Below are 25,205 nucleotides of genomic sequence, written 5' to 3' on the forward strand. Positions count from 1 at the left end.
GATGATTGGCTTTTTGATTAGGTCATAAAATCTGGGGAGGTGATAAAAATTGAGCTGATTTTTGGGTGGGGTGCTTTGCTATCTGTTCAGATCAGCTTATAGCTGTGGAGTATTATTTACTATGCACAAGTGAATAGGGAATAGTAGCTGAGGCAGTGGGCAGATTTTTAATCTTAATGTGCCAGGCAGCAGGTTAAGCTCTTGTGATAATGTGTCCGAGAGCTTTGTGGAGTGATAAGGAAAAGGTTAGAATAGTTTTACTGTGCTAAATATTTTTGCACCATGTTAGATTAGAACTTTTAAAATGGAGGCTGTTTGTACCAACTAGTTTTACTTAAAACTAGATGTGAGCTTTGGTACGCTTGTTTTTGTGTCCAGGTTCCCTTTGCAGGGAGAGTGTGCAGTAGCAGTTGCTGCTACAAAGTCTCTGTGGGAACGGGGGTGTCATGAAAATAAACCTCAGGATTTCAGGCTTGTCTCTAATTGCATTTAAGACCTTGCACTGACACAAAGAGATGGAATACACAAAGCACCCTGAAAAGCAGATGCCTTCTTCCTGAGACGAGCTGCTAAAATGTATCCCATCTACTTTGTCTACTCTGGCCAGAGAGAGTTGACATCTCTAAAAAGGGAAACAGGTGGCTTTCCATTGCATTTCTGCATGGTCCCCACCATCCTGGTTGAGAGTTGGTCATGGAGGAGTAAGGAATGGTGGCTACTTAGTCCATCACCCATCACATTCTGACCTTGCTCCAGTTCCTTGTGGGAGCTGCATGGTCTTCTTCAAACCAGGTCATTTCTTTTTTCCTGTCATCCCTCATGTTGTTTCTGTCCCCCTCACTCGTGCCTTGGAGCCCTGTGCCATCCCATTGCCAGCCTTTCCCACCTCCTGTTGCGTGAGGGTATCAAGAACTTCTTGCAGGACGAGCTAAAATCCCATATGGTGCAGCCAGGGCTGTGCTCTGCGTGCAGAGGAGCTCATCCCAAGGCTGTCCCTCTGCCACGCCTCCTGCCTAGCCTGCTAAGCAGCTGCTTGCCCGGCGCTCTGACAGGTCCTGCCGGTGAGTGGAGAAGGGGAAATGTTATTTTTTCCCATGTATACAATGAAAGGAAGCGCTGTAATAAATGGAGTGAGGTAAAAAGGCTTTCCCGGCACATTACCTTCTAACTCTTCTTCATCCTGTTTCTCTGCTCCAGGTCCCACTCTGCTTTGGGGAGTGGGAGTGAATTCCCCACAGCTGGCTCCTGCCAGCCCCCAAGGCCTGGCTTCCTCAGGCAGGGAAAGTCCTGCTTTGTCCTGTCAGGGGGATGAGGATGTCTCTCCCTTGGAGCTGGGCAAAGGAGGGTCTCCTGCACCTTGGTGCACTGGAGCTCTGGTGTAGAAAGGTGCTATTTCATTGCTAATATAGCAAAAGGATTAATAAAGTCTCCAGAAATTATGTAAAAGACAAGAGGGGTGGGTGGGAGGGTTGAGAGAGGAAATACTTGGAGATGTCTGCAGTGCTTCCTGTTTGCTTCTGAAAATTATGAGTCAGATCCCCCAGAAACAAAAGAGAGGGGTTTGAAAAGTGGTGAGATTTAAAAAAAGTAGTCATATGTGCATCTGTTCTCTTTTTGAGCTCTCAGAGTTGGAGGCCATTTTTCACATTTTTTGGGGCAGTGGCGACAGCAAGGAACACACTCTTTTCCTTTCCAGTGAAAGTAGAGGAGTTTTTAATATCTCTCAACACTGCATCAGGAAGGAGACCAATAGAAAAGACACCAAAGATAGCATGGTTTGGTATAAAATTTCTGATAGCATCACAGTTCTTCTAGAGTTGATTGCTTTGGCTTGAAGAGCTTTTGCAACAGGGGTTAGGTGTAACCCTGGAGCTGGTTTGCCTTTGCTTTCTGAGGTATATACTTTGGCACAGGAGGGAGAAGGTGCGTTGTGTGTGCCTGGATTGTGTTTGATACTGATCCAGAAGGAGGAACCATGTTCCTTTTTCCCAGGTCACACACAGTCTGCATCTTTTAATCCCATGGATTCTGTGGGATTTGTAGCATGAGTGTTGATAAGTGTATGTGTGTACAGCAGGATTGCACTTAAAAAGGAAAAATGAAGTGGATATCATTGTTCCACTTATCATATCACCAAGTGCAGGCTTTTCTAGAAAACTTGATTTCTTTGTTTCTCTGCCAGTTAATTCCCAGTCAATATATGTAAGTGATAAAAGACTCCAGTTTTCCCAGTAGAAAGTGATTATTTGCAGGTGTTTTTCCTCCGTTAAGGTGTCAGGATAAGCTGTGCAAGGAGACCTGGAAGCATTTCCTTCAGCTGAAAAGAATGCTGCCGAACTGGAGGGCCTGAAGGTAAAAGGCCAAACTCATTTCTTTGCAACAGAGCTGGTTGTTAAGACACACCTTAGAAGGTGATCTGACTGACAGCTGACAGCACAGCCAGAGAGTGTGAGAGCTTCTTGGTGCTCAGCAGAGTCATTGCTGAGAGCTCAGGTGGACCAATAAAAATCTGTATAAACAAACAAACAAACAAACAAACCTCTCTTGTGTGCTCTGGGGTGCTGGATACAATAGCCTGTACTGCTGTTAGTGTTTCCTGAAGTGATTTTTGCCACTAACACTGTCCCCAGACCCTGTGCAAGGATGGGGCTGGAGGGGTCTTGGAAGCTCCCCATGGAGTGTGCAGTCACCCTGGTTAGAATGCTGAGCTCTGCTGAGCAGATGTGGGGTTTTCTGTGCCTCAGAGCCTGGGAGAGTCCTTGAGCATGTGAGACTGGCTGTTGTGAGTGTAGCCTCCTTGTGGGAGATGCCAGCCTGCCTGGTGGTCAGTTCCAGAAAAGTCTGAAACAGTTTTGAGGTGGGAACCCGCTTGCTATGCAATTTTCCTGCTTTATGGTTATGAAAAGTTCCCACAAGTAGAATGGGCTCTTTTCCCACCTTTAACTTCACACCTGTCCACTTGCACAGAAGTGACTGTTTTGCCACCCTGCTTGTGGCTGCTGTTTCGTGACTTTCCAACTTCCCAGCTCCTTCCGCTGCAGCTGGACCATTCCCAAGCATTTCCTCTCCAGGTTTCTGCTCTGTGCTGCTACGTGGGACTCTCTCAAGCGAGTGTGTACAGGTCGGGGGTAGGTGTGGCAAAGGGCTCCCAGAGCTGCTCTCAGCAACTGGGAAAGCAGCTCTGAGACAATCTGGATCAGCTCCCAAAATGATCTCTCCCCGTAGGAAACTGGCTCTTCTTGGTTTTAAAACAAGTAAATAAAGTCACTGTGATTTCTCAGCTGGTTTTTGTTTGGAGGGTTTTTTTTAACTTGCTGCTGAGGAAAGAGAAGAGCAAAGAGAATATGCAAAAATACCTGGCCCAGCTGCAAAAATTTGTAAACATTTATTGTTGCAAAGTGAAAATAAAAATCAAACAATCCTTTGTTGAGAGAACTGGAGCAGGTGTTAATGTGGAGGTATCTCCTGTGCACAGTTCTCATTGCCACTGGTGAGAGCTGGACACATCAAAGGGTGAGCAGACCTCCTTCAGGGAATTCTTGCCAGCCAAAGTCATTGTCCCCAGGGGCAGAAATGAAGGCTGAAACCAGCAGCAGGGTTTTGGGAGTTGGATTGCATGCTGGCTACAAGCTTGTTGGTGGTTATGCTGTTCAACCTGAGAGCTGTCTCCTTTTATCTGAAGGCAAAACCAGGCAGCACCGTAATTCCAGAGCGATGTCTCGGCAAGGGGGTGGTCAGGAAAGGTTCATGTTCCTGCTGTAAAGCCCAGCTTTGCACCCAGTGCCAGGATATTACACATCTCATGGAAAGGGGCTGTGGCTGGGGGAGCTCAGGATGTGTTGTATGAGTGTGCTTGGCCTTGAAGACAGCTTCTGGGGCTGCTGAAGGAAGGTGCACTAAAGGAAGGATGTCAAAAGCACTGGCTCAGGTGCTGAGTTGCTGCAGAAAAGGGCTGCTTGACTAATTTCAGTGGAATTACGTGCGTTCACACTAGCTTGGGATTTGTCCCCAGTGTTGGCCTTTGAAATGAGTTGAGCCCTTTCTTTGTTTGGTATCCTGACATATAACAGACTTTGTAACATGGAGGGTCTTGTTATCTGTATTGTCTGAAAAATTTGGTGTTTTTTAACTTAAGCAAAAAATTAGGCATGTAAAATTTACCCTTCATGTGTGAAAGTGCACTGCAGAATGTGTAAAGTGTCAGCATTTTGGTTGAGCAATGTTTTCCACTCATATTTTTACGTAGTGTGACGTGGGTTGGTCTGCTGGATTATTGCTGTTTGTGTTACAAAATAGAGAAAGAACTTGGATCGTTTTCCAGGATTTACATTCCAACCTGTGTTTGCAGGATTGATAATTTTTTCATGTATATTTGTGCATGTATTTATTTTAGCCTATATATACGTTGTCGTTCCAGATGCAGAGGTTCACTATAGGCCTTACAGTAGCATCTGAGGCTGGTTTGTCTGCTTGAACAACAATATTTTTACATTTTGCTATTTCAGCAAAGTTTCCTAATTTTCTTCTTTTGCTTATGCTTCCTTTCTACAGTAAGTGTTGCCATTTTGATGAGTAGGTGTGACTGCCTTCATTACGGGGATGAAGTCACTTTTTGATCACTGGACAGATATTGGCATTTCTCAACACTATTTTTCTGGGTAAATCTCTCAGTTTTCATTAAATGCTGTTAACAGGGAGTGATCCAGTCTTTCTGACTCCTTTTATTAGCAAATAGTTCTTCAAAGCAGTCCTTTCAAGTGGCCGTTAACAAATATGTGCAAAGCTGAGGAAAAACCCTCAAATTCTTCTGTTGTAAGCTAAACACAGAATTTCTTTTGATTTGGATTATTCTCCCTATGCTGCTGGCTTAGCTTTGCTGTTGCTGGCTGAACAGGTAACTCTGCAATGAGTTCTGCTTGGTTTTGGGAGCAGTGATGCTGGTACTAGAATCTCTTTTCTGAAGTCACTGTGTACCATGGAAATTTAAACTGATAGGGACTGGTTAGTGAGCTATATGCCTAAAACTCACATAAAGATGCAGGGTTGCCTCTGACACCCTCATTTTTAGTTTACAGTGGTCCCAATGTCAATGTTTCTAATGTGCGTTAGGTTGATATACCTAATAATTCTACTTTATCTGTGCTTTCTTACACTGAGACAGCTGAGTTGCAGACCTGTTACGGGTGGTTTTAAGGTGTGAGCAAGCAGAGTTAAAGTCATGTGTGTTATCTTGATTTACTTCTAAGTTTGGGCCAAATCCTGGGTTTGTTACAGTGTTTGCATTCCATATGTAGTTAGCTGGATTAGGTGGAAATGCTGCAGAGGTTAGATTGTAATTAAATCTTTGATGAATGACCCTCAGTGTGAGGTGCTGACGCTGCTGCTTCTTTAAGCTTCATCTCTCAGTGCACTTCTGGGAAGCTGGGATTATGGGGTTGAAATCCTGGCTTTAGAGACACTGGTGGAAACTTTGTCTGTCCAGAGACAGCCAAGATTTCATCTAAAAGGAAAATGTAATGGAAAAATTAGTAATGGAAAAATTGCCCAGTCCCCAGGTGATATGCATTATTAGTGGGTCTGTGCTCTGCAAGCCACTAAAGAAAGCCTTCAGAAAGCTTTCCTAATACTCATTTTATCATTTCAATTTTTTAGCCTTAATACAAATTTCATCCAAAAGAGGGTTTGCCTGTGAAAGTGTTTTCCAATTAAATGCCTTTAGGCTGTCGCAACATCCTTGTATGATAGACTCTTTATATTTAAAAAAAAAAAAAAAAAAGAAACAAAGGAAGAAATCAACCATTTCCTTGGGTTTATGGGAATGTAATTTGTTTATCAAAGTCACTGAGACAGACTGAAGCCAAAACCTGCTTGGGCGCAGAGCACCAGAGTTATAGAGAAGTACAGCAGGACTGGGTGTGCCTGGGGAGGGAGCTGGGTGGGATAGGCTGGCACACCTCCTCCCACTGCCAATTCCCCATGGAATCACAGAATATCCTGAGCTGGAAGGACCCCCAAGGATCATTGAGTCCAACTCCTGGCCTTGCATAGCACAGCCTCAAGAATCACACCCTGTGCCTGAGTGCATTGTCCAAACACTTCTTGAGCTCTATGAGCCTTAGGACTGTGACCAATTCCCAATCCCCTTTTGACAGCAGAAAAGAGGTGTGCTTGGCACCACTGAAAATTACTTGATGTATGTTGTATTTATGTGAGGATCTTGAAATACTATGCAAATGTTCATTTACTTGGCAAAAATTAGTTTGTCCAAACAAAGCTCTGTACCATTTTCTTGGTGCATTAATGGCTTGCCTATTATGCAGGCCAAGAAAATTGCAAAACTGAGACTAAAATCTAAGAACCATGCTTTCTCCTTTCCCCTGTAACCTCCAAAAAACCATTTTATTCCTCTGTAATAATTTATTTTAGGTCTGTTCTTTGAATTTAATTGAAATTGCACAATGTTTTAGATGTAAATATAGCTATAATAAGGGATAAACAAGTTCTACTGAACAGAAATTTTTGCAAGCTAAAAGCATGATTGGATATAACACAATACAATAGCATAACAAAATGACATTCAGGATTTATAGCTGGATTACTTAATTGACCAGAAAAAATTCTGGTTTTACTCCCCCTCCTCCCCCCTGACATGCAAGCCTGCAGGTACAGTTACAAGAATATATGAATGCACTATCAGATAAGGGAAAAACTTCAGGGCTCATTATTTGTGCAGTTATTACTGTAAATGTGGAGCTGCCTGCTTGTATGGTGGTATTTTTGTTTCCCAGTATGTTCTTGGGATTGTGCTTTCTGACCTTGAGTCTCCACACCATTTGATAATACAATTCAAAGTGACCCACACAAGCATTTTTTGGGATGGTGGGAATGGCTGAGTGTTCCCGCTCTGTGTAGCTGAGATAAAATGCACCCACATCCTTGTTTCACACTGAAGATTGTTCATGGTGAAATTCGTCTGCTGTTTCAGACACTTTGAGGAGTTTGGAATATTTTAGATGCATAGAATTTTGTTTTCTCAGCGTAAGCGTGTTTATTAAACAGCTCCTTTCAGTCTGTTTTGTGCTTTGTGTTTTGGCAATTAAAATTTGTTCAGAAAGGAAAGTATAAAGTTCCTAAGGTTTGAGGCTGGCAGGAGCCAGACTTTCTTGTCTCCGTGCTGCTGTACCTCACTGGTATTAAGTGAAGTTCTATAAATATTGTGTTCTGCTGTCCTCCCATTTGTCAAAAGGTGTTTTTAGCATGTAATCTTCTTAAATGGTACTGAGATTTAATAGCCCTGCTGTAAGTGCAAGGAGGAGCCTTTTTTATTTTCTGTGTGAGCTGGGATTAATGTAGGTGACCCTAAAAGATGTGAAAATATGATGGTGAAAAAATTGGCTTTGGAAAGAGACAGGAAAAAGGACACATTTCATATAGATCAGCTAAATCATAGAGCTGTAAATCATTCAAAGCAGGGCTGGTAGTCAGAAAGGAGTATGAACTCACATTTTGGGAAGGGTGAGGTAGGATGACTATAGATTTTTGGCAAGAGACCACTTGAAGCACACAAAAAGTGGGCTGACCTAGATGCCTGATAAGAGGCTCAATGAAATGAAAAGTGGGTGGACTTGGAGAAGAACTGGGTGGATCTGATTGTTTTGGCACTTAGGTATTTGATGTTTGATTTCCAGGGCAGCAAAATTTTAATCACCTATTGTTCGTTATTGGTTGGTTTCTTGGTGGTATGACTTGCACCTCTCTTCCCGAGTGGTTGCTGGGATGTGTGGAGCATGGGAGAGGCTTTGTGCTGCAGTTTGGGAGGAAAGAAGTGTCCTGGGTGGCAGGTGTTCTGGAGGAACATTTCTCTGGAGGAGCTTGTGTGAAGGGACATCTGAGGAGCAAAGTGAGGGAGGCTTAGGGGGCTGCTCCTTTGTTCACGAGGGGATGTTGAGGTTATGTGGTTTTGGGATGGAACCTCAGCATTCTTTCTGAACAAATCGGTTGCTGGGCTCCACTGGCAGTGAAAATATCCAGCTTCTCTTGCTGATGCCTGTCACCAACCTTGCCCCTCTTCCTGCTGCTGCCCGGGCTTTGTGCTGCTCAAAAAGGCAGCAAAATTATGATACCATTAAAGCTGAGCAACTTGAGTGTCTTATATTGAAGACATCGCCTCTAGCTTAATTTCTTCAGCTTTTTGAGGAGTAAAATACTCCACAGATGTATAAATAGTACCAAGTGTGTAATAGACATCAGCAGCTGGGTCTTGTATTTTTAAACAAGTTACACACACATACAAACACAGACGTGCAGTTCCACGTATGGGAGAGTCTGTGTGCTCATGTGTTTATTCAGGTATTGTTGTACTAAATAATATTGGCTGTGATTATTGGGTGGAAAGCTCTGTTGGTGGGAAGAGTCAAAATACATTTCAGGGTGGTGTTTTTGAAACTCAAGGCACAAATCTAAGATAAATTATATTATGTGGCTGCTTTCTTTGACAATCTTGGAAGCATCTTATGTTGTGAAAGAGACCTAAAATTCATGAAACCCACCATCATTCCTTTCCTGTTGTTTTCTTACATTGGTTTTTGTTCTTTAAGAATGCAACTGTATCTCAGTAGTAAATCTAAAATAACTCATCACTGGGAACAGTCCTTCTAGGATTACAGCTGTGCAACTACTCCTTGACTCTTGCACTACATCTACAAGTTCCTAGAAACCTTTGGTGTATTTACCCTTAGCCTGTGTTAGGTAATCAGGGGAGCTTGCAGGACACAAAGACTTATGGAGCATATATGATTCCTATCTATGAACCCAGGCACCACTAGACTTTTCTGCCAACATACCTTCCTTATCAGTTATACTGCTGCTGCTCAGTCCTGCTCCTCCCACCCCTGTGTCCTTCCTCCTATTTCACCAGAGAAGGGACAGCTTCAACTCCACCAGATGATGGGGGAGAATGAATGGAGAGGAAGAGAGGTGCAGAACTCTATAGGTTCATGCTTTGAGGCAGAACTTTCTTCCTGTGCAGTGACTGAACAGATTGTCCAGAGAGGGTGTGGAGTGTCCTCACTGGAGATATTCCAGAGCTGTCTGGGCACAATCCTGTGCCCTGTGCTCTGGGATGGCCCTGCTGGAGCAGGGTGGTGGGATCAGTTGCCCCACTGTGGCTCCTTCCACCCTGACCCATCCTGCGATTCTGTGACGATAGTGGAGAGTTGAAACTGCCTTTACTTTCCCCTCCTACCTCTGTGGAGAAGCACCCCTTATCTCCTAGGCATTGCTTTAGGTAGCTCCAATTCTTGTTTAATGAGCCTTTGTACACTGTAGCTGTGTACACTTCTGTACACTGTGTGGCCTTAATGGCTTAAACACCTGCTGGTCTGTGAGGTTGGCTGCCTGTGGCACTGTGATGAGGAACTGCCCTTGCTTGGCCTGCAGTGAGTGGAAAAACTTCCACTGGCTTCAGTGGGAGAATGACTGGGCATCTGTGACGAGCATGAGCGTTGTTGCTTTCAGCCCCTAATTCTGCAATTACTGAATACAAAGGGCCGTGCGTAAAGTCCAGGGGTGTAATTACTGTTTTGACTTTCCTGATGATTTATCTTAGGCCCCACCAATGAACTGTACGGCTTAATTACAGCAGTTACTTGGAGGGATTGTGCAAACGCCAGGTATTTATTGTGTTCAGGGAAGAACTAGCTCAGCTAGAGATCATTTCATGCATGTACAGGGGTCTCCTTTGTCATTTATGGGCTGCCAAGGTATGGAAAACTGAAATGCAGTTGCATTGCATGTGCCAGGTGCTGAATGACAGCAGAGAGCACAAAGCAGTATTGTCTGCAGTTCAGCTGAGGAATTAAGCCCCTTGAAGTTTGTAAAGCTTCACTGACAGTATCAGGGGTAAGTGGCTTGAATATTGGCACCGTGATTTGGATCAGTGTTTACATAGCTTGCACATTTTATGGTACAATACAATAAATATAATACAATACATTCTGCCTTTATCTGAAAAGCCTGGTCTGGTGCACTTTGCCCTCCTATTCAAAACTACAAGCAAGTGATCTTAAAACCTGCTGTGGTGTGGTCTGACAGTCACTGCAGGTGCCCAATACCTTTTGCAGCCAAGCCTGTTGTTTGGTTTCATACATCTCAAATGGATTTGTTAGCAGGTTACAAAGGTCTTGAATTGCTGCTTGTTTAACGCAGCCACCTTGCAGGTGTCAGTAACAAACCAGCAGCTGCTTTTGGCTCGCTATAAAAGTGGGATTTGAATATTTTGAATTGCGGATCAGAGGAAGTGGTCTGTGTTTGAAGAGCCTCTTCTGTTCCCCTCTGCAGGGCGGGCTGAAGTCTTGCATCATGTTCAATGTGCAGGTCAGGTCCCCCTACGGTACTGTAACAAGCACCTCCAGAGTAAACAAGGAGCTGTTGGACTCCCTGAAGGTCATGCAGCTGGAATACAGGATGAATGGCATTATGTGGAAATGCTGGGGATTAAATTGGTAATTTAATAACTGCTAAATAAACAAAGCAATACTTTCCTCAGATTTTTTGTCCTGTGTTATAAGGAACAAAGGTGGGAGAAGCTGAGGTGCTGAGCAAGGACTCAGGAGATGATGTTCCTGCTCTGTCATGCCACTGCCATGCCACATGTCAATCAGCCTTTCTGTGTTCTGATTTTGTGTCCATAGGATGGAAGTGGCACCAGTTCCTTTTTCCTTTGTTATCTCTGATGTCTTTGGTTCCTGAATGCTGTCAAACTCATTTATGGTCCTTATCTTTGTACCTTCAGAGAATGCTCAATGGCAAGTGATTGATATTAATTGTTGCATATCTGTTCTCTGCAGGGCTGGTGTGTTTGAGCACTGCAGCTGGCTGGCTCAGAGAGTGTGCAGGATGTCATTTGTTTTCCTCAGCACTAACACCTTGTTTTCTCTCTGGCTTTGGCTGCAGTGACATGCCATGGTGAAAGTTTTGCATTTCATCCACAGTTGTGGTTGTCACCAGGGTGCACAAGTTGTTGCCAAGGAACACAGGAGGTTCCTTGTGAGTTATGGTTGGCTTTTCAATATGCCTCCATCCTGATAGTGCTTAAAGTCAAACCTTATGGGTTCCTCCTTAAAAACCTCACAGGGATTTTGCTGAGAGTGAGAAGTACTCCTTGGCATTAAAATCCTTTGGCAAAGCTTCTGTTAAGGTAGTCCTTTCCAGTCAGCTCTCGGTGACTCCAGGTTTTAGGTGCTGTTTATAGGAAGCTTTGGCCTATTAGAGCATGGACAGAGTGCAGGATGCCTGCAAGACTCCTTCTGAGTGATGCTTTCCAAACCTGACTCTGTTCTTGTTAAGCCTGGCCTAACCTAGACTATGAAGAACACAACTCCCTAAGGCCCCCTGCTTGCTCCTGAAGCTGTTTCTTCAATTCCTCTTCCTCACTGACACCTCATGTTTGTATCTAGGTCTGTTACGAGATTGGAACTGCTGACTTCCGAAATTATTTGTCATTTTTGCTTTGGGAACTGCAGCCACAGTGGACACTTTGTCATCTTGCTAGAGGTAGAAAACTCATGGGCGTGCTGGGGGATCGGCCCTGCTGCACTCGTGGCTGGAGGCAAAGCCTTCACCAACTTGAGTGAGAGCTGAATGCATCTATTGTGTAACTTGGCTGAAGCCAATTTGTGCTTTTTCTGGCAATTTCCAACAAAAATGCTGCTAAGAATGTTGCTGTGAAGTGGCAGGGCAGTAGTGTGTCCTTAAACATGATTTTCCTGAATAATTGTTTGAAATGGGCAAATTATTTACAGGATGCTTCCTGAAAGGAAGCTGAATTTATGTCTAGGAAGTTCTGAGATAAGTTCAACAATTCATATTTTAAATTTTATTGTTTATTTAACTTCTAAAATATTGCAAGAAATATATTAGATTTGTCACCTAGATTTTCTGCTGTGGATTAAAGAAATGCTTATTCATTTTAGCACAGGAAAATGTGGTCTTGGGAGTTTTGATCAGAGCTGAGCCTTAATTCCACATGTCTCCTCAGAGGAAAAAGACGGGAAATGGTGAAGAAGAAAATCTGACAGCTGCAGAGAAACAAACTGTTTCTGATTGAGGGTTAATGGCTCTGATGAAGGAAAACATAAATTTTACATGGAGCATCAATGTATGTGGTGTGACAAAAGGGATTTTAACTGGATTTAAATGATCTGAAACACAGACCATAATTTAGTGCAGTAGAAGAAATCCTCCCTCTGGAAGGAAAATGTAGCCTTTCTTGGTTATGCTTAGTAACTGAATAACAGAGTTTCTAAGGTATTTTTTGTGTTGCACCGGAGAAATGTGGAAGCTTTTGGGTCTCTGGTGTGGCAGGCATGTCTGTGCATTTATAAACATTGATGGCGTGTTTTAGTGAGTGTGATAACTTTTGTTTTTCCAGGTTAGTGGATGACCGGTGTGTGGTCCAGCCAGAGGCAGGTGACCTTGCTAATCCTCCAAAGAAGTTCCGAGGTCAGTAACCGGGGATCATTTCTCTTTAATCAGCAACTGATGCAGTTCTAACTCCTTGGGTACTTTTGTCATGTAATTTCCCAGAGGGTTCGTGGACACAGAGACGAAGTTTCGAACTGGAACATGAACGGCAGATTTTGAGAACGAAATATAAAATTTGCAAAGGCATGAGAGGCAGGTGGAAAATATGGGGAAAGGGGCTGAATTTTCCTGTAGTCCAAGAGTTGCTTGCTCTATTATGTACATTCAACACTGAACCCCTGCTCTGTTGGAAACTCTTTGCTCCAGCCCTGCTCTCACTGTAAATGGGAAAGAAACTTGTGAGGTTCAAAGCTACTTGAGCTGATAGATTGTTTATTTTTTTTTTCAAGATAAGATACCATTTTAAGGAGTACCACCAAATATTTTGTCAGCTTTTTGTTTTGCTTTTGCTTAAAACGGTATCTGATTTTTTTCAACTTGACCTTGTAAATTCGGATAATTCTGTTGTTTTGGTTATTGGAAAAATATAACAGTGCACTAACAACGTGTAGTTTTTATTTCTTTATTGCTAAAAAGTACTCTTAACTGTCCAGAGCAGGGCCTTACTAGCCTGATCCAGGCCTCTTTTGGCTTAAAAGGGCTTGGATATACTCTGTTCATACTGATTCTGAGATAAAGAGAGTATGACTTGCCTGACTTAGAGCAAGGGAAATGTGTTTCATGGCTATTTTCAATGATCTTTAAGGTCCCTTCCAACCCCAAACCATTCTATGATTTTCAGGGGTTGCACTGACATGCTTAGCCTCTAGTATTTTATTTGCAGTGTTTATGTGTGTGCTACCATTGCAAAAAATAAAGCATTTAAAACATTGGGAGAGTGAAGTTCTGCTTTCCCAGAGAATTCAAGACTTTTTTCCATTATATATTCAGGAAACATCAGCAGTTGGTTCCAGTTCCAGCTGTGAGCATTCAGCATGCTGGCAGATACTGGAAACCGAGAAAGTGAGGATGCATACTTAGAAACTAACAGTAATAAATTTCTGTCGCTTGTGTGACTGAATAACTTTAAAGCAGAGCTGGGGGTAACATCCCCAGTGACTTTCAGGCTACTTAACTGGGATTTCACCCTCTCACTGCCTGCAAGTACCTGTGTAACTCACAGTTTCCAGGTTGCGCAAAATATCAGGTGGGGATTCTTTGGATGATATTTTTGTCACAGGACTACCCCAATGTGTTTCTAAAGTTGAGCATATCCAGGTTTCTAGATGAGACTAAGGTCACTGGAAAAGATTTGTGGTAGGATAATTGAATACACCCAAATCACTACAACTAAGAATCTCAAACAAAGCTTAAAAAGACAACCATAATTTCTTCGCTGTCTAGTGTTTGAGGGCTTGATTTTATAACGTCAGTACATTAGAGTTCTTTTCTTGCAGCTCTGTGTTGTAAATTTCGAACCTCAAAAGGCAAAGAAAAGGCAAAGAAAGCAAAAGTTGATAGGTTTCTGTGTTGATGGTTCGGGCACTTTGATGCAGGATGGAAGCTGATTGAACTCCCAGCACTAATGATTTGCCATCAGTGGTGGCAGCACATGTAGAGCAGATGTCAGAGGGGGATGGGACACTGACAAATCTACAGCTGTTTTCTGCTGTGGGGGAAACCAAGGGCTGTAGTCCTGGGTTACATCCCAGCTTCTGTAGGGGAGTGGTTTCCATTCGTTGTAGACAGTTTTGGCTCTGTCCCTTATTGTAACCTCTGTCTGTTGCTTGCATAATATATCCCTTTATCTCCAGTTGCCTCTGCTCCCTCTTCTCCACAGCATCAAACCTTTCCTTTCCTCTAACTCAGATCCTCCTCTTTTTGGGAATTCCCTCTTCTCCCTGTTCCTCCCTGCCCCAAAACTTTTTAGTATCTATCCTCTTCTTCCCTGCTACTGCTTAGCTCCCTTTGCAGTCTTTCTTCCAGTCACTCCTTAGCTCTCTCTACTTTATAGTGCACCATAGCTTAATTTTGGGACTGCTGACAAGGTGGTAGCATGCAAATTTGGATGAGCTACAACACAGAATGATTTGGATTGGAAGAGACCTTAAAGCCCATCTCATTCCAACCTCCTGCCATGGGTAGGGACACCTTCCACTATCCCAGGCTGCTCAGAGCCCCATCCAGCCTGGCCTTGGACACTGCCAGGGATGGGGCAGCCACAGCTTCTCTGGGCAACCTGTACCAGGGCCTCACCACCCTCACAGGGAACAATTTCTTCCTCATATCCAATCTGAATCTACCCTTTTTCAGTTTGAAATCATTGCCCTTTCTCCTGTCACTCCATGCCCTTTTTAAAAATCCTTCTCCATCCAGCTTTCTTGTAAGCCCTCTGAAGGTACTGAAAGGTGCTATCAGGTCTCTAACACCTGTAGAAGAAACTAAATTAGTGAAAAAGTAATTGTCACATTAATTTATGCAACCCACCCTTCTGTAACAGCATGGCTATAGTGTTAGGGGCATCAAATATAATTTTCCTGCTGCTTCAAGTATCCATAATCAATGTATGTTCAGGAGGATGGCTGCAGGAAAGATAAAACTGTCATTTGGATGTTTTCTCCTTCATCCTTTAAGTCAAATTCTAAGTGTGAGAATAGCAGGAGCATTGCTGAGAACCCAGCAGAAACTTCCGGTCTAATTGAGATTTAGTGCCTTGAACCACAAAGATGTCTCTACCATGAGAGCAACCCAAAACACATCTCTGCCATGCTTTGCTAAATTTCTTATCTCTGCTCAGAGCCCTGAGGCAAAAGAGTTGCTAAATATTGTTCTTATAAACAAAAATCCAAGCAAAATCCATATATTTTTCTCCCCAAGAATCTTCTGGGAAATAGCTTTCATTTAAGGCAGTAAAGTTAGCAAACCAAACAAAAACTTCTTTAAGTAGGTTCTTAACATGAAAGGAAGACTTAGGCATGAATGATTAATTGAATGATTAGACACAAGCAACTGAAAATAGCATCTAAGAGCAGGATGAGTAGGGCCTCTTCACTAATAGGAACTGCTGTCTGTATGGTTTACAATGTTTTTATCACTGGAAGCTGAACTGGCGTTGATTTGAGGCTAGAGCACGACCTGGGAGTCAAAGAAGTATGAGAAAAACATGTTTCTAACAAGATGTTTAGATTTCAAGCACTGACTCTGAAAATTAATATCAGAGAGGACTGTGTTTGCTCTTTTTTGGTAATATTTTATCAACCCTTTCCCCAGTGGGAGGGACAAAAAAGAAAGATTGTGATTTAGAACTGCTTGTATCTCCCTTACAGGGTTCACTCAGAGATCAAATCAAGGTACTGAGCTGCTGGCCTGAACTGAAAGCCTATGTAAAGAGGTGTCTCAAAATAGCAGTTTCATTTTTGTTATGTGTTTACTTTCTTTTTTTTTTTTGAGTGGGTGGTTGCTATTCTGGTGGTTTCAGAACGTCCTGCAGCATGGAGTGTTGTTAAGCTAAGGAAAGATATGGTTGCTTCTCATTTTGTGTCCATTTGAAGAAGCTGTGCTCCCCATTCCTCCCCCAGTCACACTGGGATGAGCCTGGAGTGGCTCTGTGTTCGCCAGGGTGCACATCCAGATTTTCCTCAGTGCAAAGGAGGGCGGAATTTGGTCCCACATTTGTTTCCTGAAGCCTGGTGAAAAAAACCCACAAAACATTTACTGTATTGCAGTGGAATTGAAGGGACTGATCAAACCAGGTGCTTCATGTCAGAATTCCAGCTGAAGCTGGTGAGATCCAAAGCACTGAGTATGGTTATGGAAATGCTTACTGTGCTGCAGGGCTGGGTTCACAGAGATTGGGAAGAACAGTGTGTGCCAGGAGTCGTGTACCTCTGAAGAAAAGTCACATCATCAGCCACACAGCTGCAGGGTCCTTTAGTCTGGGACCATAAACACACTTCAGCTTGATGCTCCTATCTCCAGTGGGAAACACTTTCAGCTTCCAAGGTGTAAAATAGCACAGATAAGATCTTCTTGTTGGTCAGATTTAGCAGGTCTGGAAAAGGAACTTGAGTCTCTCTCCTATTTTAAATGTAAAATGACCCAAGTTTTAAAACTGGCCTAAACTTCCTTACTTGTAACTTGTATTCCTTTCTTTTCTTGAGGCTTCTGCAGTGGAAATGATGCTTGGGTTTGTAAAGACCCTCATTTGCCTTTCAGGTTTTAGTCTGATCTAAGGTTTTTCTGACATTGTTCTTTTGTCTTCTCTCCCTCCCATTACCTTTCTCTGCACTCTTTCCCTTCTTCCTCCCACCCTTTTCTCTTCCATCTGCCATTTTTCTTTTTACTTGCCTTCTACATGATTTTGGTTTATCCCTTTATTTTCTTCTTGTTTCTACCAGTTCCATAATTGCTTTAATTTCCTTCTCAGACTCCTGAGAGCTTTTTTTGTTGTCCTGCCTAGGACTCTTCATTGCCCCACTCCTTGCTCTTCCACATTTTTTCCCTTTTCATTTTCACATTAGTTCTTTTTTACCTGTCTATTTTTCCCCCCCCCCCAAAACAGGTAGATTTGTACACACTATGATTTTTTAGCCCTGTCACTTGCATTTACCCATTTCTCTGGTTTTAGTAAAGCCATGTGATAATTTCTCTAGTTCTGCAAACCAAAGAAATCTTCCATGGTGGGCAAGAGTTGAATTTCTAACACTTAAAAAGAAACCTCAAGAGAGGGGAGGGAGAAAAGGCATCTCACAAATACTGTTCTGTACCATCTTTATCCAATATTGAGAAACTATTAAGGGGCATAATAGGAGTTATTTTCGTTTTCAGACTTCCTGAGTGAAGGTGCTATTTGCTTACCTTTGATATTATCCTTAATTAGTCCTCAGGAAGAGAAGCATTTATGTAAAACTCCATAGAGTAATGGATTGGGAACTAGGACTATCTGGGAATGTCTGGAGAAGTCAGAAGAGACATTCTGTCTCATGAGTGGGTTGCTAGACTGACCTCCAGGAGGGAATGGCTTTTTGATCTGCTGTGTGGTGGAAAGTTGCTTTATAATCTTATGCTTCAGCTTCTCTTTTTTTCCTGTTTATTTGAACTGAAGCATCTCTAGGGCAGGCACTGTTCCACCCCCTCACAATGTTTAGGATCAAGAAGCTTGAATTTACATAGTCTTGTTACTCTAATAAAATAATGGAAAAAAACCCCCAGAGAAATACAATGAAATGACCTGGTTTCAAAGCATCTGGAATCCTAAAAAGTAAAAATAAGATAGGAAAAAGCTTGCCTGGGAGCAAATAATATTAATGTTTTTTGGTTGATAAATTGAGGGAAATACAATTGAAGTAATACTGGTTTGGAGAAGGTCCTCTACAGAGTGGTAGCTCTGTGCTCTGAGACTCTGCAGGAGGATGGGAAGCGCTGTGTTTACTCAAAGTAGCAGGATGTGTGGGGAGTAACTGAGAAATGAAGACTGGTCCTATAAAAAGAAGGTATTGTTACTTCAGAGAAATAAATGTTTCATGAAGCCTTCTGAGAAGGCATGTTAATTATAGATCATGACAGAAAATAATAGCAGACTTTTTGTCTTACGAGCTGAAATGCTGATACTTAGGTAAAATATCCTGTAATATACAGAACAGTTTAATGGTACACAGCACTTTGGGGGTTTTTTTTCCCTACCTTCTTGGTTTCCAGGATATTGAAAAAATTGCCTGGGATTTGTGTACTCTAGATTGTGTGATATAATTCCCATTATAGATGTAAAATGGAAGCAAACACCTTTGCAGAGTGACTGGGTTTGCTTTGATAAGGATTGGTAGGACTTTTTCCTTGGAACAGCAACTCAGGACTGCAAGGAGAGAGAAAATCCCTGAGCACTTTGGGTCAGTGCCACGGAAAGTTCTGCCACTGGGGGCAATTTTGTGTGAACAAGTTTTGCTGCTTGATTAGGGGCTGTGTCATTCCTCAGCCAGTGCTTGGCCATCTGGGCCAGTGAAATATGGCAGGCTCATAGCTGGGGACAGACCTTCCTTTGACATCTACAGACTGCAGCCCATGCTGGGGGAAGAGTTTCACCCTACGACACCCAGGCAGTCCTGGGTGTCCTTACTACTCCCACAGCAGAACTCTTCCCTCTTCTTGCCTGTTAATACATGTGGCGTGTGAAAGGACAATTACTAACATTTGCTATGTGAATTGTCTGTCAAGTCTTGCTGCTTTTAGAGCAGTTGATGATTGTGACTGTGCAAGACTAGATGTTGTTTATCATTCTAAAAGTAATTGGCTTTGGATGAATCACGAGCCTCTATTTCCAGTTTATAGAACTGCCACTGGACAAAAAATGAAAAACAAACCAAAAACTCTCGAGTCGGGAATTTCACAAAATTCACTTTATTGTCAATTAACATTAACTTCCAATTATTGATTATGGTATTGGGAAACAAAGACAAACAATTGAGCAAGCATTTAGGGAAGAACCCCTTGGCTCTATTCCAGACATCTCTCCCCTTTCTTGATCTGCAGCCCCCTCACTCCACATGCAGAGGTGGTGAGGATGGGATGAGGGTTGGTATATTGAGATTCTCTTTCCTCTGCTGCTTGTCATTTCTTATTAGGCATCACCATTAGCTGCAGTCTCCTCCTTCTCTTTCTCCTCCTCCTCCTTTCTCTCATTTGCATAGCCACCCTGCTCCTCTCTCCTCACCTGCTTTTCTCCTGCTCTGTTGGACAGTGGTGATGTTCAGTTTGTGTCACTTTGATTAAAAAACCCTAACAGTAGAAACAACTCAGTGAAGGCTTGTGGAGACTCAAGCTCTGTATAAGCCTGCTTGGTGGCTGGCTGCTGAATGCCCCTGCCACCCTTGGATTCAGCAGTGCCAGGAGGAGCTGGACAATCCAGGTGTGTGGCATACAGGCAGCAGGACCATTCTTCCAAGGTTTTACATGCTCTCAAACAGTGCATCTGTGATACTGGGGTGCTAATAAAGCAGCAGGCAAATATGGCTGGATCACAGCCTGGGGTTCTTACAGAGATTGCACGAAGTGGGAATGTGTGGGGTGTTAAAGGCTTTAGGGTCAACTCTAATGCTGTGCCACCCTGTTTATGGTGTCACTGACATCAAGCTAACTTGGTGACTGTGTTTAAACACCGGTATCTGGACATTTCTGGACCAAAAAACCTAGTCAAAGCATACTTACAAATGAAGGAAATGACTTTCAACATTACTCAGGAGTATTTCTTTCAATCTTTTCGCAGACTGCCTTTTCAAGGTGTGTCCTATGAACAGATATTCAGCCCAGAAGCAGTACTGGAAAGCCAAGCAAGCCAAACAAGGAAACCATACTGAAGCAGCACTGCTGAAGAAACTTCAAGTAAGAGACATCTGTACTTGTAATCTTATCTCAATCTGCAGGCTGTAGAATTACAATAGCAGCAGAAAGAATAATAACAAGTGCCTTGGGAAACGCTGTGATGGGTATTATTATGCCACCATAGCAACTCTATATTCTCTTTAGCTCTCCTACCTCCTGACTGGCATTTATAGCCCCTGGCCTGGTGTTTATCTCACTTTGGGCTAGGGGATTTGCCTTTGCTGTAGGCAAAGGTAGTGCTTTCAGAAGTTTTATAAAGTAAAAATGGAGTTGTTAAGATCAGGATGGAGTCCTGGTTTAAATAATGCTGAAAATCCTTACCAGGAATTAGGCAGAAGAGTGGACAAAGAGATGTCCTCAATGCTTTAGCCAGGAAAATCCTCAAAATTGTGTGTCCTTGCCTTCAGTCTAGGTGATTGTTTTGTGAACCCCTTTGCGGATTCTATTTTGCCTCAAATACAGTGTGGATGGAGCAACTCCTCTGTTTCTGAAAAACAGCTGGTCTGATTTTATAACTGAATGCATGAGACCAAGTGAAAACAAGGTCCTGTCAAACCTGCACGATAGTTTTGTGGGCAATGGAGAGGTCACCAGTGCTTCCAGTTAAAAACAGCAAGGAAGGCACGTGGTGTGTGGCCAGAGTTACACAGCAATTAGTGCTGGGAACTGAGAGTTTGCTCTGTGTCTGTGTTCGACCCAGACCATTGTGTTTAACCTTGATGTTGACATGTGTGACCTGTTTTTGTTTTTTCATAAAGTCCATGTGTTTATACACAATTAAACCCCAACAAGTAAAAGGAGTGGTGACAGTGAAAAGCTAATCACAGGCCCTTTTTTATCCTCTTCAGGATGAAATAAAGCACCTGGAATTACTTTTTGGGCGTGAAAATTTTTAAAATAGCATGCATTCCAGGTGTGACCCATAAACTGTCCCTATTTTGGGTAATAAAAAAATCAGAATCAGCGTCAGGATTTGGGTACTAATATTTCCAGTGCAGTAATGCTTGGAGGTTGGAGGATTTAAATATGATGTCATTTCCTTTTTGCACTGTGTGTTTCAAGTACTTCTTTTGTAGAATCTAAAGAAATATTCATTCTCTTGCAGCATGCAGCAGAACTGGAACAAAAGCAGAATGAAAGTGAGAACAGAAAACTGTTGGGCGAAATTGTAAAATACAGCAACGTCATCCAGGTAAACCTATTGAAATCCATCTGCCTTCTCAGTGTTCTGTTGAAATCCATCTGCCTTCTCAGTGTTGGAAAGGAAACAGTTGTTTCATTTCAAGGATACAGTGAAAATGAAACTAACTACCTGCTATAATCTGGGTTGTCAAGGGTCAGGTAAACAGAACTTGGTGAAGTTTACAATATTGTGCTTTTCTGCCTTTTTCAAAGCCCACCAGAAGTGCTGCATATTCCTGTTTAAATAATATGTCATAATAAAAATTCTATGTGTATTTCTTGGTGCTGCAGTTTAGAATCTGAATGTAAATATGTGTCTTTTACTTTCAAGGCTTATTTCAAAACCATGCTATAGAGGTGCTGTACAACTCCTTTTAAATCATTGAAGTAATCTGTATTTCATGACATATAAATGGATGGGAGCTATGTTCTTAAGTGCAGTACAACTTTTCTGTAATGGATGTAATGCCTGAAGGGAACACTGCAATGGACCCTTGCCCTGCTGTAAAATTGATCCCTGACACATTTCTCTCAATCTGAGATAGATAATCTGTTTTCCTAAAGTGTAGCATACTTTGATAACTGCCTTCTAGTTATATTTTGTATTTGTATTTATTATAGAAAATCTCTGCAATGCGAAAGCCTGCACCTCCTCTTTTGACTGGAGGGAGAAAATGCAGCTAAAAGCTGTACTAATTTTTTTTTTTTTAATTATTCTTTGTTCCCAGCTACTGCACATAAAAAGCAACAAGTACCTCACAGTCAACAAGAGATTGCCAGCTCTGCTAGAGAAGAATGCTATGCGGGTGTCCCTGGATGCTGCAGGGAATGAGGGCTCCTGGTTTTATATCCAGCCATTCTGGAAACTGAGGAGTGAAGGTGACAATGTAAGTGGAAATACTGAATGTGTTAAGAAGGAGAAGGGAGAAGAATTCCAGGAGATGTAATTTCTTTGCTGCAGGCCTATTTCATAATGGATTCAGTACAGGAGAGAAGAAATTAGAAGAATGATTGGGACTATTATCTTTCATGTGTAACTGGAAAATGTTACTAAATGATATGGTCTAGAATCTGGTGTGTTGCCACATTCAAAAGAGCCTCTCTGTTGGGGCATCTTTGCTAAGTCTAGCTGTTGTGTGCAGATTTGCAAAGCTGACAAGAAATCACAGTTTCTTCTAGAGTCTATTTCTTTTAAGGTTTTGGATTTTTTAAATTTTACGGGCAAGATTTTTTTCAAGAGGTCAGTAGAGAATGTCTCTAGGAAATACTTCAGCTTTCTTTAAATCTGTGTTCCCTTCTGGCGTGAAAATGGAATCTATGATTGGAGCTGGGTTGGATGGTCTGGAAAGTCTTTTCTGGATAGGTTTCAGCAGGAGTCTTGCATAGTGATGAGAGGAAGAATGCACAGGAGAGCTGTTTGCTGCAGATCTGAGAGCTGTGCCGTGACATCACAACTCCCTTCTTCATTCTGTGGCTTGGCTAAGTGCCTGATGTGGAGTATTCAGATCTGCCTCTGGGAAGTCCACACGATGATGAACTTGTGTGGTTTTATATTATAGACCTGGCTGGGAATGTTTGGCTGCTTTCCCCTGTGCATAATCAGTGAAAGTCTTCTTAGGATTGTGGAAGGGAATGCCTCTTTTTTCATGTATTTTCTCTCATTAATTTTGTGGTTACCCAGCCCTTGGGATGCTCTCCAGGATGATGAGTGTGGTTGCTTGCAACTCCTTTTGCAATCTGTTGTGGAGAGGAGAAGGATTGCATTCCCAGCTCCTGGTCAAATATCCCTAAAGTCAGAGCCTTTCTCTGCTCCACGTAGTGATCAAAAGGGTATGTTAAAATCCTCCTTTTTCCCAAAGCCCATTGCAGAGAAATACAGCAAATATAGCCCTCAGGGGGGCTTCTGCATGGCTTTTCAGCTGGGGAAAACAAACGTGGCTCAAACATTAACCTAGTATTTCTTTTCCTTCTTTGGAGAGAAAAAGTGGTGGCTTATTGTTTTGGCTTAATCCCTTGGAATAACATCAGTTCAGCATCTTCTAATTTCTCATGCCTGGAAAAGAAGTATGTGTGTCATGCTCTCCAGAGGGAGGACCTGGGATTCCCACCTGTTGTCTGCAAAGCCACTGTGAGCCCTTACAGCTGAGAGCAGCAGAGCCATCCTAGGCCTTCAAAGTCATCCTCAGCACTACAGAGATTTTGATTGCATTTCCCACTGTTGTGCAGACATAAGGGTTTGGATGCAGACTTGCTGATGTACAAAGACTGCAGATCAATGCAGTGATGGCAGCACCCCCATTCCACAGACCCCTTTCCGCATCCATTCCCTGTGGGGATTTATCTGACAGGCGTGGCAAACTGGCCCAGGCTTATTCCTAACTCCATGGACTCAGCTCCTTTGGAAGGTCCTGCTGCTCATTTTCTGTTTCCAGGTTGCCTTTCAGAGCTGGCGACTTGCCATTGTAATTTACAGAAGGAATTCACAAAGGGAAGATATTTCTTGTTTCTACTAGGCCCAAACAGATTTGACAATTTTCTTTGCAAATTTCCGGTGATAAACATTAGTCCCTTGGTAGCTTTCTTGTAGGTCCTTTTGTACATTTCTACCTCTTCAACAGATACACAAACCAGACAGGTGTTTCACAGAGGACAGGAGTAGCAAGTGATGGGGGAGTTCCTCATTTTCCTCTCACAGATGGAGGGAGGCCCCAGCCTTGTACCCTCTCCCTCCTTTTCAGTTACTCCCAGACATGGAAACCTTTCAGTTCATGGAGTTAGCTTGGTATATCAGGCCCTGACTCTGCTTAGAAACTTTCTTTTATTAAAACTTTGTTTCTGTGCTATAATAAGGAAATTCCCTAAGAAAACATGTTTTAGAAAGTCTTTTAAGCAAAAGAAGTGAGTGTTGAATTACTGCTTGGATGGCTGCTACTGTGTCAGGTAATGCAGGCAAGGTAGAGCTAAATATGCCATATGTCCTAAAAGAAAAGGAATCTGATACAGGAATTCATGTGTGTGACTCTTCTGGTAAGTCATTACAGTTTTTCAGCCTTGGGAAATATTTTAGAACTTAGTTTTCTGAAAGAAGGTTAGCATAGTTTCACCAGCAACTGATTAAATTTGCAAGTCAATGGAAGTAATGAAAGAATATGACTGAAAATTAACAGTAATTGGCATAACTACAATATTTTCTGCAGACTTTTAGTAAGTCTTCATCATTTTTAAAGTTGCTCTTCAATGGAAGATAGGACTGATTAAGGCTAGAGCTGGTTCCAGATGGACTGAACAGCAAAATATGCCCTGATAGCAGGATTGGTGCTGTGTGGATTGCACTGCAGTTATCTGCCATTTTAGTGTGGTTTTTTTTTTTTCCTTTTAAAATAAGATGTTTAATGATGTGCTTTCTTACTGATTTAGTTGTGATAGTCCTGGTGTACATGCAACAATTTTGAAGTCCTGATTCCACTTTGCAGGATGCAAACCTGATGGTATTTTGGTTAATGAATTGTCTGGTCATAACTTCTTAAAACAGGCTGTAAGTAATGTCTGTGTGAAGCATGGCATGCAGGAATGTATTGCATAAGAAATGTGTCTTACAGGCATCTTGTCATTATTTTGGTTCTCTTATTGAACTTGTTCCTGTGACTTGGATCCAGTAGGATTTCTGTGTATGATCTGAGCATGGTGACATTGTCTTATGCTACCGTTTATTTTAGCTGTATTGGTAAAGAACAGGCAAACTTTCCTTTTCACCTCTGCGGTGAGTGGGCCAAATTCACCTGCATTGAAGTTGCACAAGGCTGAACTGGGCTCAGCTTTTTCATAGGAAATGTGCTGATCAATGCAGAAAGTGTTTTTGTTTATTTGTCTTCCAAAAGAAAGCATGGCTTGTGCGGCATTTCATGTAGTAAAAAAATCACATGTAGCCACTTGTCTTCATGTCTGTGTGTGCTCAAAACTGCTGTGAACAACATAAGCAAATCAGGACCCAGTGCCAACCAATCTATGTGGATTGATATTTTTTTATTATTTATTTTTTTCCCCCTTCCAGGCATGAATTGAATTCTCCATATGCATGTCTTAAGCAGGTTTTAGGTTAATGAAACTTTTGCATTTCATTTTGTATATCGTAAAGAATTGCAAGGGCATGGGAATTTGCTTGCAGGGAGCCAGCCAGGAATTCCTCT

General features: G+C 42.3%; 1 protein-coding gene across 1 annotated transcript in view; it reads left to right on the forward strand.

The window, feature by feature from the left end:
• The window catches only part of ITPR2 (inositol 1,4,5-trisphosphate receptor type 2), a 248,333-nt gene that overhangs the window by 22,371 nt on the left and 200,757 nt on the right, over positions 1 to 25,205 (forward strand). Inside the window, exons 7-10 of the mRNA XM_066183751.1 lie at positions 12,431 to 12,501; positions 19,721 to 19,836; positions 20,942 to 21,028; positions 21,747 to 21,905. Coding sequence (XP_066039848.1) covers positions 12,431 to 12,501; positions 19,721 to 19,836; positions 20,942 to 21,028; positions 21,747 to 21,905 — 433 coding nt within the window. The remainder of the gene's footprint in view (positions 1 to 12,430; positions 12,502 to 19,720; positions 19,837 to 20,941; positions 21,029 to 21,746; positions 21,906 to 25,205) is intronic.

This window comes from Chamaea fasciata, unplaced genomic scaffold (genome assembly GCF_029207755.1).
Source record: "Chamaea fasciata isolate MVZ Bird 193981 ecotype frontalis unplaced genomic scaffold, bChaFas1.0.hap1 SCAF_5, whole genome shotgun sequence".
Lineage (NCBI taxonomy): Eukaryota > Metazoa > Chordata > Aves > Passeriformes > Sylviidae > Chamaea > Chamaea fasciata.